The 17,713-nt window shown below is 39.5% G+C and overlaps 1 protein-coding gene across 17 annotated transcripts in view; it reads right to left on the reverse strand.

Annotated features, from left to right (window-relative positions):
- Window positions 1–243: 243 nt before the first annotated feature.
- The window catches only part of ptprk (protein tyrosine phosphatase receptor type K), a 142,327-nt gene continuing 124,857 nt past the window's right edge, over window positions 244–17,713 (reverse strand). For 3 of the 17 annotated variants that reach the window (XM_074684872.1, XM_074684868.1, XM_074684873.1), the window contains 18 exons: window positions 15,482–15,493; window positions 14,943–15,130; window positions 14,438–14,525; window positions 14,136–14,281; window positions 11,770–11,787; window positions 10,552–10,588; window positions 10,348–10,445; window positions 10,009–10,125; window positions 9,673–9,827; window positions 9,420–9,555; window positions 7,822–7,971; window positions 7,329–7,502; window positions 4,965–4,982; window positions 4,220–4,351; window positions 3,628–3,753; window positions 3,348–3,511; window positions 2,930–3,065; window positions 244–2,823 (listed from right to left, as the gene is read on the reverse strand). In XM_074684872.1, coding sequence (XP_074540973.1) covers window positions 2,770–2,823; window positions 2,930–3,065; window positions 3,348–3,511; window positions 3,628–3,753; window positions 4,220–4,351; window positions 4,965–4,982; window positions 7,329–7,502; window positions 7,822–7,971; window positions 9,420–9,555; window positions 9,673–9,827; window positions 10,009–10,125; window positions 10,348–10,445; window positions 10,552–10,588; window positions 11,770–11,787; window positions 14,136–14,281; window positions 14,438–14,525; window positions 14,943–15,130; window positions 15,482–15,493 — 1,949 coding nt within the window. In that variant the 3' untranslated portion in view covers window positions 244–2,769. The remainder of the gene's footprint in view (window positions 2,824–2,929; window positions 3,066–3,347; window positions 3,512–3,627; window positions 3,754–4,219; window positions 4,352–4,964; window positions 4,983–7,328; window positions 7,503–7,821; window positions 7,972–9,419; window positions 9,556–9,672; window positions 9,828–10,008; window positions 10,126–10,347; window positions 10,446–10,551; window positions 10,589–11,769; window positions 11,788–14,135; window positions 14,282–14,437; window positions 14,526–14,942; window positions 15,131–15,481; window positions 15,494–17,713) is intronic. The other 14 variants (XM_074684884.1, XM_074684881.1, XM_074684882.1 and 11 more) reach the window with 9 other exon arrangements.

Consider the following 17,713-nt stretch of genomic DNA (forward strand, 5'->3'; position numbering starts at 1 on the left):
CTACACAAGAAATTGTAAACTTTCCTTTTTTAAAAAACTGCAAGGGTTTGAAATGGTTTGAAAATCTTTCTATCATTTTATTATTTTCCTGCTTTATCAATGTGGTTTGGTATATTTTTGCCCCCTTCTAAGTACTGCTATCAACCATCTGTTGTAAATAATTATGCAAATTAAACTTTTGGAAGAAAATGGCGTGATTGTGGAGAGCGTTTTCATTCAACCACAGAATACACTCGACGGCTTTAATCAAAGTAGTGGTCTTTATTACAGCAAAGAAGCCAAACATTACAGACAAGAATAATTATGAACCATGAATATTGTTTCTATACTCAGACCGGCCTCTCATCAGGACGCTTGGTTCACAGCTCCTCTGGGCCGGATCATAAAGGAGGTGGCGTCTAACAGGACTGGTTCTATCCTTCACTGTGAAGATTTTTTGTTAGATTTCCGTCTCTGTTTCACTCTCTGCATGCGAAAGAGAAGGCCATCATCATGTTTAATCTCTGAATTTCTCCATCTTTGTGTCAGACCTGAAGGAAAAACTGAAAACTGAATATAGCTCTGTATTCAGCAGAAAATCTAAAGATTTTTAAACAATATCTGTCAAAATGTGACGTTGAATCCTCCTGTAGTACAATCTTTGACATTTTTTTTGTATCTACAACAGAACTAGAGTTCTGACATTGCATCCATCATCTACATCTCTACTGTTCATGTTACAGCGGAGCCTTTAGAGCACTCATGATAGTCTATTTACAAAAACATCCGTAATAATAGACCTGCGCTATCCTTGTTCCAGCCGAGTGAGACCTCTGACTTTTATGTACATATCTTTTTTTTTGTGCACAACAGAAACACATGTAATCCAGTGCAGCCTCACGAAGATGTCGTGTAGCGCTCGGATTAATCAAACACATTGAATCATGGTTGTAAAACATTGATCGTCCATGAGAACGCGTTGAACAAAGCCCTGGTTATGCTGTTAAAATGCTGAAGGAATAAAATGATTAGGCACAATAAATGTTTTTTTTCTCTCACAGTCCTGCATGTGTCACCCACTAAGTCAGTTTGCATCACTGAGTCCGTGTGTGTAAGTGAGTGTTTTCAGGGATAATGGTGAGCAGGATATGAGGATGAAGATAAACAGCTCATCCCAAACTAAGACGTTAAGAAGGACACGAGCTATTATCCAAAATACTCTGTGCATGTAAACGCACTGAAGTTCTACTGACCACAAACAGAGCGATGAGGCTTTTACACAAAGAAACCACGCTAAGAACATCACAGAGAGCTTCAAGAAGTGAAAACAAGACGATACTACTGCACCTAAATACTGAAAATCTACTTCTTATGCTTTAATATACAGCTTCTCTTCAGGGCGGCTTAAACTCTTCTTCACGGACAGAGACAGTGAGCAGACGCAGCCTCTGACCTCTGGACCCATTACTGGCTCCAAATACTCTCCAGAGGAAACTGCGCCACTGCTCATTTGGTATCCCCGAACTCCAGTTTAAGCAACGCTGCGATCGAGTAAACATGGAATGAAGAATGATTGTTCTTACAAGCAATGCAAGTAAACAAACAATAAATACAAACAATGTGCTTTATCCATATAGACATATTTACACAAAGTCTTTGGCTTATGAATAAACATCGGCTACAAAATAATATCAAAAACAAAGAAGAGAAGAAGAAAAGGAAAAGTTGAGGTGGCCTGGGGTCAGTTCACCTCCAATTCTTTACAAAGCAGAAATGGAAAACTAGAATTCAAAGATTAATTCTCAGTCGTTTCTAAAGGCAACCTCCAAATCTGTCGGTCCGTCTGAACCAAACATCCCATTTGTGAATTGGCTGAATTGAAAGTGCATTGGGCCCAGCCCTGAACACAAATATGATTACACTGAATGTTGAACTCACATGTTCAAAGTTTGGGCGACACAAGAAGACTTCAAAAACTTCTAACCAGTAGATCAAAACAAAAACCATGAAAACAACAACAAAACAACGATACATAACACACTTTTTTTTTTTTTACATATTTAAGTGAAAACACTATTTTTCAAGTTGCCACTTCATGATTAAGTTAAAAAAAGTAACACTCTGTGTAAACTTTCTGTTTCATTGGCAGCCTGGATGTTTAAACACTACTTTCAATATCAAGCACATTTTCTGTTTTGAATCTTTTGTATGATGCTTCTCTGCATGTTTCAGTAAAATAGGCTCAAAGTGGCTTTAAGTTAGTACTGAAAAATATGATTCTGACTGAAAAGAGCTGAAAGTGACATAAAAATGCTGATGTGTGGAGGAAAAAACAAGCATCCACAGAGTTTGCTTTGGATTTTGACAGAAGCGTGATGAGTAATGAGCATGTTAGCAGGAATGTGGGGCAGCTGAAGACTTGCAGCTGGAGAACAGAGACATCTACAGGCCGTATTGAGTACTGCATGAGGCATTGAATCCGTGTGAACAGAGGCCTGAAACATATAGGAGCCCGCTGGCACTCAAAAAGCTGTACAATAAGGAGAAGAAGAACGACCTCCCCTCTGTTTTTTTCCCAGCAGTTCGTTCTGATAAAAGTCTGAACTCTTCCCTTTGTTTGGAGGTTAAACAGCGCTGTACGAGGAGCCGCTCGGCTCTGGCCGTCTGTGGGGACGCAAAATGGGTGCAACAGAACGGAGAGCACAGAGAGGAGCTGGGAGCAAGCAAAGCGAAGGATCGGGGTGAACAGATGTTCTCCTTCTCCTCTTCCTCCTCCTACACACTCCTCCTTTAGGACGACTCGATGAACTCCAGCGACAGATCGTAGCAGAACCGGTACTGCTCCTTAAGACAAAAACACACACACACATACACACACACTTCAGTATTCCTGCTCGAACTTTCGCTCAATTAATCAAACTTCTCTTCATTCATTGTTCCTCTAACTTACCGGAGTGTCCACCATGTTGGGTTTGCTGTTCCTCAACGTCTTCACAGCGTGGAAAACGTCAACCACACTCTGTCTCTTCGCCATCTCACAAACAATGCTGCTGGCACAGAAAACTCCACTGCGCCCGCCTCCGTTTCTGTACGATACAAGAAAAGAGGATGATCCATATTTATGAGCCAGGAAATGCTGGAGTTCATATTCCCATTGTAGCTGCAACACTTCTCAGAGCGTAGATGGCACATCCATCATCACCCTGCTCCATCGTCAGAGGACTCAGAGATGTGTCACATGAGTCATTAACACCCCGCTCATCAGCTGATATTTCTCAGCGGAACGCTCTTTTGTTCCAGACACAGTCAGTCACTGTTTAGAAAAACTTTCAGGAAGTTAGAAAATCAAATGAGAGTACGAAACTCACAGGCAGTGCACGATAGTTCTCCCCTCGCCCTCCTCTCCCCCACGCTGCCACTGGTCCACCTGCAGGATCAGCTTAAGGAAGGAGCGCTTGGAGGCGGGGACTTCTCTGTGCCCCGCCCACCCCAGATACTGGAACTGTTTGACCATCAGGTAGCCCTCCTGAGGCTGATGGAAAGAAAGATTTGATTTTAAGGAGAGTAAGGCAGACAGATTGCAAAAGCATGTATCCTGAAACGACTGAATCATCCAAGCACAGAACAGATCAGAGTAAATCTTCTTACCCTGGTGAGGTTACAGACTCTGAACAGTCTGCTGATGACGTCACAGTCCATGGAGCAGGACATACATTCCACCTGGACTGGACCATAACGCAGCATCCCCTCTTCAGGCCAGTACTGAGGACAACCCTGAACACAAACACACAAGACCAGTCTGTGACAAAACTCGATGTTTGGATTTTTGTGTCCGGCAAGTTTCTGGATTTTTGGATATTTTTAAATCAATTTCATTGTTGAGTAGACCTTCCATATGAGCTTCATGCTTGTAGAGTTCTGTTAAATGAATAATCTTGTACAGTGAAGTAAAGATTGAATACTTGTACACTACAGCAAAGTATCATGAATGATTGACTTGTTCTTTTATGAAATGATGAATCCTCTTTTAGTATTTGTTCCTAGGCCATGGTCCTCTGTTATTTCTCAAATTCTTCATCATGAAAGTTGTATATAAAGCATTTCCTCTGTAACTTCTTATGAAGCAGGTGGATCTGAGTTGTATATGTCTTAGTATGAGTGTACAGAGAATAGAGAAGTTAAGCTACCAAATCTATTGGACCTTTTTACTGGATGGAAAATAAACAGAACCATGACCCACCTGAGCCAGGTCAATCTCATTCAGCATCACCAAACTGGTACATCCATAGTCATAAACCAGACGCCAGAAGTCTTTAACAGTGTTGGGCAAAGGATGCTGGGTAACGATGAATGCAGCAGGCTGTCTGTAGCTCTGAGGGAAACAAAACAGAAGAAACATCAGGTCATCACTTCGAAAAACACAATTTCTTCTTCAATCTTGAAAGTTTCCCGTTTATTTCTTGATGCAGCAGTTTGAAAAGTAAGTTTTACTTTTTATTATCATTCAAAAGTTGGTTTTACTACATTTTCTTCTTTCATACTCACAACAGAAACAAAGCTGAGAGGGACGGTATAAGGGACAGCAAGCAACACAGGTGATGTTTGATCACATGATCATGCCATGAGCCTACTGATGTGAGGATGAGGAGCATGCATGTTTGAACACACCAATTACATCCATGACTTTATGAAATAAAGGCTCAGTTAACCTCAGTTTGGGATTATTATATATCTGTGAGTTGAAAGAAATAATACAGAAACAAAGATAAGAGTGACTGAAAGTGAACTGAGCCCATTCTGATGAAGTATGTGCAGCCACAGTGAGACATGGGTGTGAATGATTAGGTGACTTTGAGGAGGATCTGATGTGAGGAAGGGCAGGGGTTGGGTATAAATGGCTTTGCTAAATATGAACCCGGTGGCAGAACGACACTGAAGCCATGAAACAAATCCAGTACTGGAGGTTTGAAGTGAAATCCCATTACCTGGAACTCTTCTGACAGCTTGGTTAGAGAGAGGCCAAAGGTAAGTGACTAAACTTTGAATGGAAACTTAAAAAATTGGACCGAAGCAGGTTTTTTTTGTCCTCCAACAGCTTTGTTGGAGAGAAGCCAGGTTTTCTTTGTCCACAGCATGCATGTTTTACATTTTGTATCTGTAAACTGAAATACTTCATTCACCTCCCTGACTCTCCCTCATTCATGTATAATTTATAAGATAACAAAAACATGATAATTAGCATTAAATAAAAACTATCCCTGTTTATACTTTGACAATAATATCTTACCTCAGCTCCCTACTTTAAGACTTTGTTTTGAAATTTACAGACAACATGTTAAACCATGTTGCCAACGTTAACAATATTCTGCAACAATGGTGGCCAGAGAAGCTAGTGGTCTTCTCAGAACCTGGATTTGTCTCTAGCCTTCTGCTGCTAAAACCACAAACACAGCATCACACAAACAGGGAGGGGAGTCTGTGTGCGTGTGTGCGTGAGTGTGTGTCGTCTGTTGTTTATGTGCTCTGACATTTTATTCTAAGTGTGTTTTCTGGTCATCGCTTTTGTAAAACCCATAACGTGTATTATTTTCAACAGTTATATGGCTGCAGTTTGGGACAACTGATATTTGACCCCACATTGAGTATTTTTTCACCTGACAGCAAAGTGACAATATTCACACTGTGGCCAATGTCAAATAGTAATGCTAGTTACCTCCTTTCAAATAAAACATTAGCATTAGGAAGTAAATGTAAGCATGACATGACTCAATACACTACCTCAATATTTAATAAGATACACTGCCTTCAATTAGAACATTACCTCTGTTATGCCATGCATGAGTTTTGTCAAAATCCTGGCTAAAAGTATTTTCAGATAGTCAACTTTTACGTTAGCTTCCTGATGGTATAACAAAAAGCGCAGTCTTGTGTCAGCTTGCTTCAAGTAATTATGTCCAAATAATTATCTTAGCTGGCTGACAGATGAAATACCAAGCTAGTTGTTATCATGGCTAGCTTACTGCAGTAGCCGCAAGCTAAGTGTTGTATTACACTTATGTTAGCTATCTTAAAGTTACCTCTTATTACTGTTAGCCCGTTAACAAATTACTCTTCTATCTGGTAGTACTGTCAGCTTGCAAACATAACTGTGGTCATTTCTGTAAGCTAGCAAACAAAAACCTAGCTGTTTGTTATTACCATCAAAGTTAGTTAACTCTTATCAGTGTTAGCTAGCTGGCAGGAAAAAAAAAAACTCTGTTATTACTATCAATGACGGTAATAACAACCAAAAATTATGACAGCTATGTTAAGGTAGCTAACAGTGAACAGATAGCTTCACATGTTGTAGTCTGGCTAACAGGGATAAGGGTTAACTAAATGTGATGTACAAACAAACAGCTGAGTATATTTGTTAGCTTGCTTAAAGAACTTAAAACAATTACGTTAGCTGGCTGACAGTAGTAAGCTTTAGCTTATGTTTTTTTTAGTTGATAGACAGCAATAACAAACAGCTATGTGTTTTGTTGGCTCTCTTTTACTCAAAAACTGGTTAGCTAGCTAATGTTATAAAATATAGCTTACTAGCATTGAGGGTAATAGAAGCAAAGTGTTTGGTAGCTTGCTTTTCTTACTGAAATAACGGTTATGTTAGCCAGCTGACAGTAAATACAGTTAGCTTACAGTTGTTAGTCTGCTCAAAGATATCACACTTCACGAATGGTAATGTTAGCAAGGTAAAGGTTATTACAGTCCATTTATTAGCTAGACGCAGTTACAGTTTGCTTACATTTATGTCAGCTAGCTGTAAGTACTTACAGTGAGCTAATGGTTAGTTAGTTTATCATAGTGTCAGTAAATAGCTAATTTACTTTTCTGACTAATACATCAGAAACTACTGGTCTCTCTACTAGCCTAGTTTGATGATTGAATATGGCGTATGCAATCATAATCCCCAGTTTATTATGCTAATATTCTTTTTAGAATTCCAAGCTAGAAGCAATTATAGCTATTTTGTGGTAATGTTAACTCACATATATTACTGTCAGCTAGGTAACTGTCGTATTTGCTAACTGACAGTGATTTGAGTAAGAAACTGACGACTGCTAACAGTGGTTCATGTGATTAAGCTGTGTTCAACTTTGGAAACAATATCTGAAAATGTAACATCCGAGCAAAAAGGCCATAGTGTGAATACCCACACATGGAGGAAATTGAAGGGCTTCACCAGCATGTTGTTATTCAAAATGAAAAGTGTCCCAAACTACTCTTTTTAAAAAAATATTTATATGTGTTGAAAATAACACAGCCTCACTCTACGGTCCGTCTTCATGAGTGTGTGTTGTACTTACATCCATCAAGGCAGCGTTGATGTAGTTGCTGCTCTCTCCGTCTATTGTGATGAGGAAGGGTAGGCATCTATCTGGAGGAAGGCCATCCACAAATCGGTTCTTATCTTGGTTTCTAGGCAACAATGCAATGCTGCAGTCTTCAGGCTGAGGCTGAGGAGTCACCGAGTTTAATGTCTGGGCAGAGAGGAGGATGAAAAAGTTATTTTGAGGCATAAAATGTTCAGCCCTACTGGCCAAGATTAGATTCATATGTGAGTTTCTAAAGCAGCTTGACAATGTAAAATGACATCCTGGTTCTAAAGCTCTCAGTAAGCATCATTGAAGTTTTTAGTCTTTAAATCTATAAAATAGCATATTTTTACAGGAACCATTTTAAAAACCATTTCATTTGTTCTGCTCTATAAAACTCCTCTTATTAATATGTTGAACTTTGTTGTTTTTCTTTCCCTAAAGATGGGGAGTTTGAGGTGTTATGTATTCAAGTCAGAATTACCTGGAACTCGTCCTTCAAATGAGACGAGTTGGTCTGCGAGTCGATGCGGATCAGCTCATAATATGCCGCTTTGAACTCACAGACTGGTATGGCTGTTTCTCCACATAGACACGCCTCTAGTATGGCATCATGGATGAATATGTACTGCTCCTGTAGACAGAAATGTAAACACAAGCATATTTTCACAAACAAACATGTCTTTCCTTTACCACTAGATTAAAAACATGTTCAACACACCAGATACAGTCATAACAGCTGTGACACCAAATGAGAGTGAGCATGCTGGCCGTGTGAGCGAGGGATGGAGATGGAGATGGAGATGTGAATGAGGTGAGATGATGACTGTGGAGTGTTTACTTCACCTCTGAGTCAGGAAACAGGAAGTTGTGTTTATATTTTTGGGGCTTTGATGTCAATGAATGAAGCTTCAATTTAATAAATGGATTAAATTGAAGACTGCTGCTGTGAATTACTGAGAATGTGCAGAATGATCTGATGGATGATAGAATCTCTAAGTCTTACATTTGCTATGATTGTATGAAAAACACTAAAAATCTTTTTCATCTTTTGGTCGCTGGACAATTCAGATTTACCTAAATAAGGAGGCTGAATCATTCAGTCATAGGAACACTGCTTGCTTTCCTCCACAGAAGCAAAGTTCATATTTATTATCCTGGAATTTACAATTATCACTTTTCTGGATATGTGAGTCCCTCCCTCTAATACAACAGTGCACATTCAGTTCTGCAAACTATTTACTTTTTAACAAACAAAATTCACCAAAGAGGATTTTTCCACAAAAGGTAGTTTTAGAGCTGCTGTGTGTATTTTATTTGCAATATTTGTAAGATTGCATATTCACTGTAACTGTGACACATGTGCCTTTAACTGCTCATGCACATTTTTTAGCCTTGTAAATTCTTATCTACCTGTAATAGTTTTCTTTAATCTTTAAGTCTGTTTTAATGTTTTTGAATTTGTAAGGTTAACTTGGGAGTCTTCAATGTGCCCTTAAATCACACCAAAGCTAATATTATTTAAAACAATTCTATCCCACAGTATAATTCCCACAGTGTAATTCTGAATTCTGCCACTAGATGGAGCCGAAGTGACATATTTTAAAGGCCTTGAAAAGATTTCCTTAGTATAAATGAGTAAAAAAAATAAATACATGCTTTGCGTATATTAATGTCCTCACAGAATAAAGAAATATTTTTTTATTCCAGATTTAAGGTGTCACCTCTAAGCATTTGGTCATTTTCTCCTTGACAATGAAAGTTCACAGAGGAAGTGAACATGACTGTATCTGAATGCAGCCAGGGAGCAGATTATAAGTATGTTACCAAAAAAGAAGCTGCAGGTGGTGACATGAAGAGAGAGGATTGAGTTAGGTTAAAGAATCCCACTCATCCCACAAACCAAATTAAATCTACTTTCAAAGAATATCAATATCAATGTTAAATCCTACGCCTGTTGAGTTTCCATGTGACATGACATGAGTGTCTGCTGACTTGATGTCCAGCCTGTGTCTCCCAGTGAACGCTCATTGACTTCGCTCTAAGATGAGGATGCAGATGGAGGATGGGTAATGCAGTCACCTCAGTCTGTACCATGTTGATCCTCCTGGAGCGGAGAGCCTTCACACAGTTGTAGATGTCAACCACGCCTTCTCTCTCTGCCATGTCCAACATGATGTCGATGACGATGAAACAGCCTGTGCGCCCTGCTCCAGCACTGCTCGGACAAACAGAGAGGGACAGTTACTCTTAATTTATATAGTGGATAAAGGAGATATATTTTATTGTCATGTTTCAGATGAAGGAGTGCATAGGTCTGTTTGTGTTTTCTTACCTGCAGTGAACCACTATCGGTCCAGCAGAGGGCGGATTGGAGATTTTCACTCTGCGAATGAAGGAAAGTAGTCCCGTGGCGTGATATGGGACTCCGTGATCAGGCCAGCCAGTGAAGTGGAACTGCTTGACTTCTCGCACCTCGTTGAATCCACGCTGCAGGAAGGGAGAGAAACATTTAGTTCACATTTACAAGATCTGTCACATCCTGAACTCATCAAGCTCCAAATATGTATCAAAAGCTGAACCAGGTAAAAGTTTGGTTTCTGCAACTGCTGGAAGACACTACATGCAAAACATCACAGTGACTTTGAACAAAATAAAAGCGATCACTCACCCTCTCCAGAGTAAATGTGCGAACCACATATTCAGCTAAAGGCTCAACCTCCACAAAGGTGACCTTAAAGTCTCCATACACCTCTGCATCATCCGGCCAGTACTTGTAGCATTTCACCTGTGTAAGATGAAACAGTTACTTGAGGCAATCTGATGCTCAAAGAGTTCCAGAAACCATTTCCAAAAACTTGTGTCAAATTGAAGTGTTAAAGAGCAGCTTTCTCAAACCACTGCAAAGTTTGTTTAAGCTATTTTAAATTCAAGTTTTAAGTTCTCAAAGCAAATCAAGAGCTAAAAAAATCCACATCAGAGTGCAGAAGTGAAACTAAGATCAACTTACCCTTCCAACTTCCACCAGATTAGTGACCATAACAATGCAAGCCGACTGTTCCTGCCACACCATCCGCCAGAAGTCGTATACTGTCTCATGAACTGGACCTACACACACATATTCACAAAGACACGTCTTCAGTATTCTTCAGCAGATAAAAATATATATTCATAAAATAGTGGTTAAAACATTATTTGTGTTCCAGTTTCTTACCCTGAGTGGCGATGTAGTGACTTGGTCTTTGATACCCCTGAAAATAAAATAAAATAGAACATATTTCATTTTGTGAACAGTAAAGAAAAACTGTCTATCCATGATGGGTTCAGCGCAGTTTGAACCACCTGGGCAAACTAAAATAAAAAGGATGTTAATTTTCCTCACTTTTTTTTTTTTTTTTTGTACAAAAAGGACACATTTTAAGATGCTCTGCATCACTTGATCTTTAACTACTCTGTAATTGAAAGAAAACAATTTAAAAACAGAATTTTTTAAGTGTTGGGTATTTAAGAGGAAGTTCAACAAATTTCTGGGCATCAAATTTACTTTGATTTCTTCACTCTTTATGATGGAATAGTGCCCAATGATGTTAAAAACGGGGACTTCATTTCCATACTGGGAACTTAATTTTAATTAAAAAACATCAACATCCAGGCTGAGGCTGCTGTCGTGAACATGAAGCAATGGAGAAACAGAAAGTCACTGTCTTTACGTTTGCCCCTCAAAGAAAGGAGTCAGCTCTCCTCAGAGAGTACTGCGCATGTGTGGAGGGGCAAACATAAACAAAGTCTTCGTCAGTTCAGAGGTCAATACAGCTACACAGCGCTGTCTGGAGTGACACAGACTGCAGCAGAGGACTAACCCGGAGCGGACCATGATGGAATATTGGTAAAAAACACGAGTTTTTGGACGATTAATGCAGTTTTAGGAGCGGCGCTGTCTATGCCCCGATGGATCCCATTATACAGACGTCCGCAGCACAATTTTGGATCTAAATATCTCCCGAAGCACTGCTTAGATCAGGAAAACCTTCTGGGTGAGTATTTTGTTCTACTTTGTTCTATAAACAATATAAAAGCTGTATAAACCGAACTTATCCTTTAAACTCTCTTCTGATATTTCACACCTGAGATTTTTAGAACAAGTTGCAAATGTGTGAAAAGTTAGACCGCTCAGTGACGAAAGCTATTTTGCCCAGAACACTGAGGCAAAAACTGATTCTATGTTAAAGCAAATGTACTTCAGAACACAGGAAGGTGTGAGGATCAACCAATGAGAGGGCAGGATGGAGTCATGCAGCGGAGGCTCCAGCAGCTCTACACGCACAGACCTTACTCGATGCATGTAGTGAGCATGTTTAGGTATGGATGTAGAGGTGAGGTAAAGTCTGAGAAGGAGGGGGGCATGAGTGAAAGAATCCACAGTGATACTTACATCCCTGTACAGCCAAATCTACAGCCCAAGCCACAGGCAGAAAGAACGAGTGGAGGAAAGGAAGAAAGAAAGCACAACAATGTCAGTGGGTGTCAATCAGAGAAAAGAAAAGTTGCACTGAAATAATGGGAGTTTGAAAAGGACATGCAGAAAGAAACATGAGTCACATGTAATAGAAAAGACACTCCCTGATGTGCTTCACAGTGTGTTAGATTTCTGGTTCTTGTTTTTAGTACAGTCCAAAAAGTGACGACCATGTGACTACTAAATGTTATCATCTACACACATCAGGGAGAGCACAGTCTATCCAATCCAACCTTGCTCAATGAGAGCAGTTACATGCATGAGATACAGTTCAGTGGATGACATTAAAGATGCTATAAGCAGGTTAGCATTTACATCAGCACAGTTTGAGAATGTCATGCAGATGATTGGTGTGAATATAAAAGCAAATGGAAGATGGAAATGTGTGGATGGATGGATGTGGTTTTAAATGCAGCAATGGAGAAACAGAGAAACGATGGAAGAAACAACGGGTAGGAGACAGAAAAGGAAGTTAAAGAACTAAGACATAGACTGGTCAAAATATAAACTACCTGGAGACTCATTTCAGCAAAAAAAAGAGGAGTTGATTTTTGGGTTTACAAAAAGTCTTAAATTAGTGGTAAACAGCACATCTTGGTCTGTGAACAGGCTGTTTTCAAACACTGCTTACCACAGTTTGTACTGCTTCTGAGGGCTGATCTGTTGGGTCTGATTTCTTGTTTTAATTAGTTTTGTAAACTGAAAGTAAATCTGATCAAAACAAAAAAAATAAAGAACAACCAACGCTTCAGCATCACCACCCATCAAACTGAGAGATTCATTAGTCATAAGTGGTTCATATAAACTTAAATTATTTTCATTTGGTCTTCATTTTCAGTGTGAATATATCTGTGAAAGCAGGGCCTTGTAGTCCTTCAGGCTTTCTGGGTTGAAGCTGGAGGTGTCAGAAAAGTTAGATGGGTATCACCCCTCTATGGACCAGAAGTGACAAGAATCACCAATGTTTCTTTAGCTTCACTTCTTCACGTTTGTTTTGTTTTTAGTAGGGATGCACGATATTATCGGCACAATATCGGTATCGGCTGATAAAAGCTTAAAAACACGTTTATCGGTATCGGCAGATATGAAAATTTCTGCCGATAGGCACAGCTGATAAGGTGCTATTCAGTTAGGATTATTATCATTTTCCATCTGAAAAATAAGCTCCTTAAATAAAATGTAGCACTTCATTTATTTGCACTGCAGAGCTCTGTGTCTGTCACCAGGTTGTTACAGTAGCTCTAAAATAATCAAATGCAACTTGGTTATGTTTAAAAATGCATTGTACATTTAAAGTTCATGTGATCTAAAGAAATTATTTTTCTGTATTTCAATACTGAATGTCTTGAGTTTGAAAAAATAACACATTTCTTATTTATGGTAAAATCAAATGTGTTTTGTCTTGTTATATGTGTGTATCTTAAACAAATAAGACCGTCACAATAAGAGTAACATATAAAGTCCAGTACAGGATAGACTTAGCTTTCTTTACAGTGAAAAAAAACAAACAAACTTGTGATTATCAGTATCGGTATCAGTATCGGCCAAAAGGGGTTTCGATATATTGGCATCGGATATCAGCAAAAATCCAATATCGTGCATGCCTAGTTTTTAGATTTTATTTTTCACTGTGTCTGCCATATCTGCTGTGAAGGATGGACACCCATCCCTCACCATCATCCTACTCCTCAGGCTAGGAAGAGACTCTGGAGACCAGCGTCCACCTATCAGTGCACAGTGCTGGTACGGAAGGCGGCTTCAGAAACAGCCACAGTCTCACAACTCAGTGTAGACTTCCTGTATCTGTTTCAAAGTTATACATTTTGTTAAGCTGGCAGTTTGTGCTGCCTTGCACCGGACTGTCTGATGGATCCGAACAATTTACAAACAAACTAACAAGATACAAAATCCTTTAGCTTCAAAGTTACAGTTATCTGGATTTTGTTGCCCTTAAGCCTGAGCAGTTTGACTCAAACTCTTGTTTCCTGCATGTTTCTTGAAGCTAAACTGTGCTAAACAGCTGTATCTGTGTATTAATAGCTCATGAAGGAATCTACTCCTTGGCTTAAATAATTCTTTTAGCTACTTTAGTGCACAGGGTGATAAATTCAAGATTAGGACAGACAGACGGATGAAAACATAAACAGAGACAGAGAGCAGAACCAACACCTGATTCAGACAAACGTGTTGAATGTGTGACACGTGTTTGGAGGTGACTGGATGCGTAAAAATGGAACGATGGATGACTGGTAGACGCATAAAGGTATAGAGGCCTGACATACGAGCGAGGGAGTGTGGTTTCGTTGGTTTCGTTGGGAGCCAATAGTAGCATTCGATGCGTTTCCACTTACATCGATGTAGTTGGCGTTGATGTAGTCTGAGGAGGGGTCGTCTTCGATGGGCTGAAGGATAACCCTTGAGTGGTCATCTGACACAGGGAGACGAGAGATCAGTGTTAGAGAGAAAGCAAAAGAGAGACAAATAAATCTGAAATCCCAGCAACCAGACTGTAAGCAAACACCAAGACCAATGTACTCATCCATTTTTACGTGTTTAAATCTGAACAGAAAAAAAAAGTGCTTACATGCTATGATGTTCCCGTAGCGGTTCTTGGTGCGATTTTGCTCTTTCTTTGCCACATCCCAGGAGGCCGACTGGCCCTCAAACAAGCTCTGTATCACCAACAACAGACAGAAGGACATGGGAGAAATTACACCTCACAGGCTTTAGGAGGTAACATTCCTGCAGGATTACCCTGAGCTGAGCAAAAAAAAGCTCTTCAGTTACATTTTTTCCTACCATGATGCTCAGTGGATGCATGATATATGAGCCATAAAAACTGTTTGTAGCTCTTTAAGTGTTTGGTCAATAGAGTGGAAAATACACCGAAATTAAAGAAGGATTAAATCTTAATAGCCACTTTATCATTTTTATGAAAGCTGAAACTGTAAACAGAGTTTTATTGATTTTCTGAAAAGGTTATCTGCTATTTATACATTAAAAAGGAGGAGGAATGCGTTTCATATTTCTGTGTTTTGTGATTTAAACTGTTCAGAAAAAAGTGTTGACAGTGCCAAAAGTAATCTTACCTCATACTCCTCCTTGAAGCCATAGCTGTCTGAGGTTTTCATGAGGTTGATGTGCTGCAGGAGGTCAGCCACTCTGATGGCAGGATGCAGCTGGCCCGTCTGATAAGGAGACTCAGTTCCTTCGCAGTGATACCGAGGAACGTCCAGGAGGCGACTGTTCTCCGCTGCAGAGGCACTGTGGTTTTCATCTGTAAGGATGGAGAGGATAGCAATGAAATTAAGCACAGTGTTTATCAGTGTCTGCGGAAAAGGTGCTCAAAGCTGTGATCTATACAGTCCAGAGGGAAAAACTAATGAAACAGAAGTCTTTGTTTCTTATCAGGTCATGAATGATTTATACAGCAGAAGAATGGAGCTTATTCTCTGAATACAAACCTGAAAAAACAAATTACTTTTATCTTTGTAAAAGCAATACAACAGCAAACTTATCTTCTCCCCCTAAAAGAAGCACTGTCTGATGGATTTGAGTCATTACCATAAAAAACAGAGCTTCTCCCCTGAACCAAAGAAACCATTATCCTCTCTCAGTGTGTACTCACCTGTGATTGGAACTACATAACAAAGCAGCAGGAAAGGAGAGAGAAAGAGGTTTGAAACACTGTTAGTGAGAGTATGAGCACAAACTCTGATCCGTCTACAAAGGGCCTTAAATGTTTCCACATACAAGGTGATCAAGAAGACGGGGGTAATCTTTCACAGGAATGGAGCATGATCAAAATATGAAACAAGCAAATGTGTCTAACAATCAGTGAATTTGGCACCTTTACTTAAACATCAACCAAATGAAAGCCAATAACCAGAGAAGTCTGCTGAAGTGCCCTCTAGTGGTTCAACTGCTGCTGCTGTACTCAATTTCTTCCCTGTTGTTTACTCAAGTTAAGACATAATTCTTATTTCAAAATACGTGACAAGATATATTTCTTCTTTTCAAGTAATTCAATTGCCATTTTCTGTTTTTGAAAATCTTCAAATGAGAAATTTCTGGGCTTGTCAGGAGAATCTTGCTCAGGTTAAGTCTTATAAGAATTTTTTTACTCAAAATAAAACATAAAAACTTTCTTAGACAGCAGTTTTTGCAGTGAGAAAAACAAAAAGACAACCTACATTATTTCAAATGGACTTCATGATTCTCAGTATGAGGTATTACACACCTGAAATGATTGACATTGATGACTCTTTAAGTATTAATGGGTTGTTATTTATAGAGTCATCAATGTCAGACATCCAAGGATCCAGAGTGAAGTGGGAGTCCTAAAACACTAACATGGGGATCATGAAATGCTTTCAAAAATCAAAACAGTTTATAATGGCATTGTTAATCCAACTTTCTCTAAAAAATAGGGATTTGAATTTTTAATAAAACCATACAAACAGAAAATGTTTGATCTGTTTCCTTTTGTTAAAGACCCCCAAGTTGACTAAACCAGGTATCTAGCCGATTAGCGTATTTCTTTGATAAAGAAGAAGAAGCAGAGTCAAGAAGGATGTTTTGGTTTTTCTACTGCGATACCACTTGAGGCTGTAGAGATAATATTGAGAATGAACTCCTCCCTCTCATGATCATGTTTAATTATCACTTGTAAGTAAAGGCATAGTTCCTGTTGCATTTCTGCAGCCTGTAAACTGAGGATGTCTGACAGTCTCAGGTAATAATGAGGTCAAACTGCTGCAGAACTTGAGGTGAATATCTCTGTGCTGTTGCTGATAACTGGAGCTGGCAGCAGTAATGCACAGACTGACAGATTGTATAATAGAGAAGCTCAGGGTCGCAGCACAAGCCACTGATTTCATCTTCACTTCTGTTTATGAAGTGACACTGTTTATTTCATCCAGCCGGTGCTTTGCCCTGCTCCGAGGACATGTTAGCTCATTACTGATTGTTAAAGGTTTGTTAGGCTCTCGTCAGGCCAATTAACGACAAACTTAACCCGACACTGCTTCTTAATTTGCTGCTTCCTGCTACATCTTCCTACTCTCTGATGTGATTGGCCGAGACAGATTGTAACTGCAGCCTTCACTCCAAATTAGAGGCTGTGGAATGGTTAATTAACACAGTTTGGTGGTGTGGCGAAGCCCTTAAGGGTACGTTACAACTCCACATCACGCTGCAGTGTGAACACAAAACTAAAGATAAACACATTGCAGCGCAACGCTGGAGCTGGATCCAAGTTGGCAGAAGATCCACTTTTCACGGCTGAAGAGTGGCTCAGGGAGTAACACAGATGGTGAGCACTCAAGTAGACTTCTAGATCCAGCCACACAGGACTCCAGGCACCGAGCTGCTGCTGTCACTCCATGTCACAGATTTAATCAGATGCTGTTTTATTTCGTGGCATCCTGACAGATTGTCCCTCTCCTTTTGTGCATCGGTTTCTGTTTTTCTCTTCCCTTATTTTTGGACAGTTAATGGCATCCCTTAAAACAACTCCAAACTGTGGAAATAATGAGGTCTCTGAGGGAGAATGTTGGTAATTACTGTGAATATCAATAACTCTCAGTAGGAAACAGAAAGCGTGATTGGGATTTGGAGTGATTGAACCTCGGGAAAACAACGTACGACAGATGAAGTGTTTGGCTGCTGGAGTTTTTAGTAGCGGCCGTGTTTTACACAGAAAGCTGGCAAAGACAGAGTGAAAAATTACACGTCTTTAGACGCCTCTGAAGCAAATCCAAACCTCCATTTGGTGTTTTCTTTCAGTTGAATGACTTTAAACTCTGAGTATTTTACTGGATTCAGCTACTAACAGATCCTTATCTGTGGTTTTACTTCA

This window comes from Halichoeres trimaculatus, unplaced genomic scaffold (assembly GCF_033239565.1).
Source record: "Halichoeres trimaculatus isolate MK-OKI-2021-1 unplaced genomic scaffold, fHalTri1.1 fHalTri1_scaffold_13, whole genome shotgun sequence".
Classification (NCBI taxonomy): domain Eukaryota; kingdom Metazoa; phylum Chordata; class Actinopteri; order Labriformes; family Labridae; genus Halichoeres; species Halichoeres trimaculatus.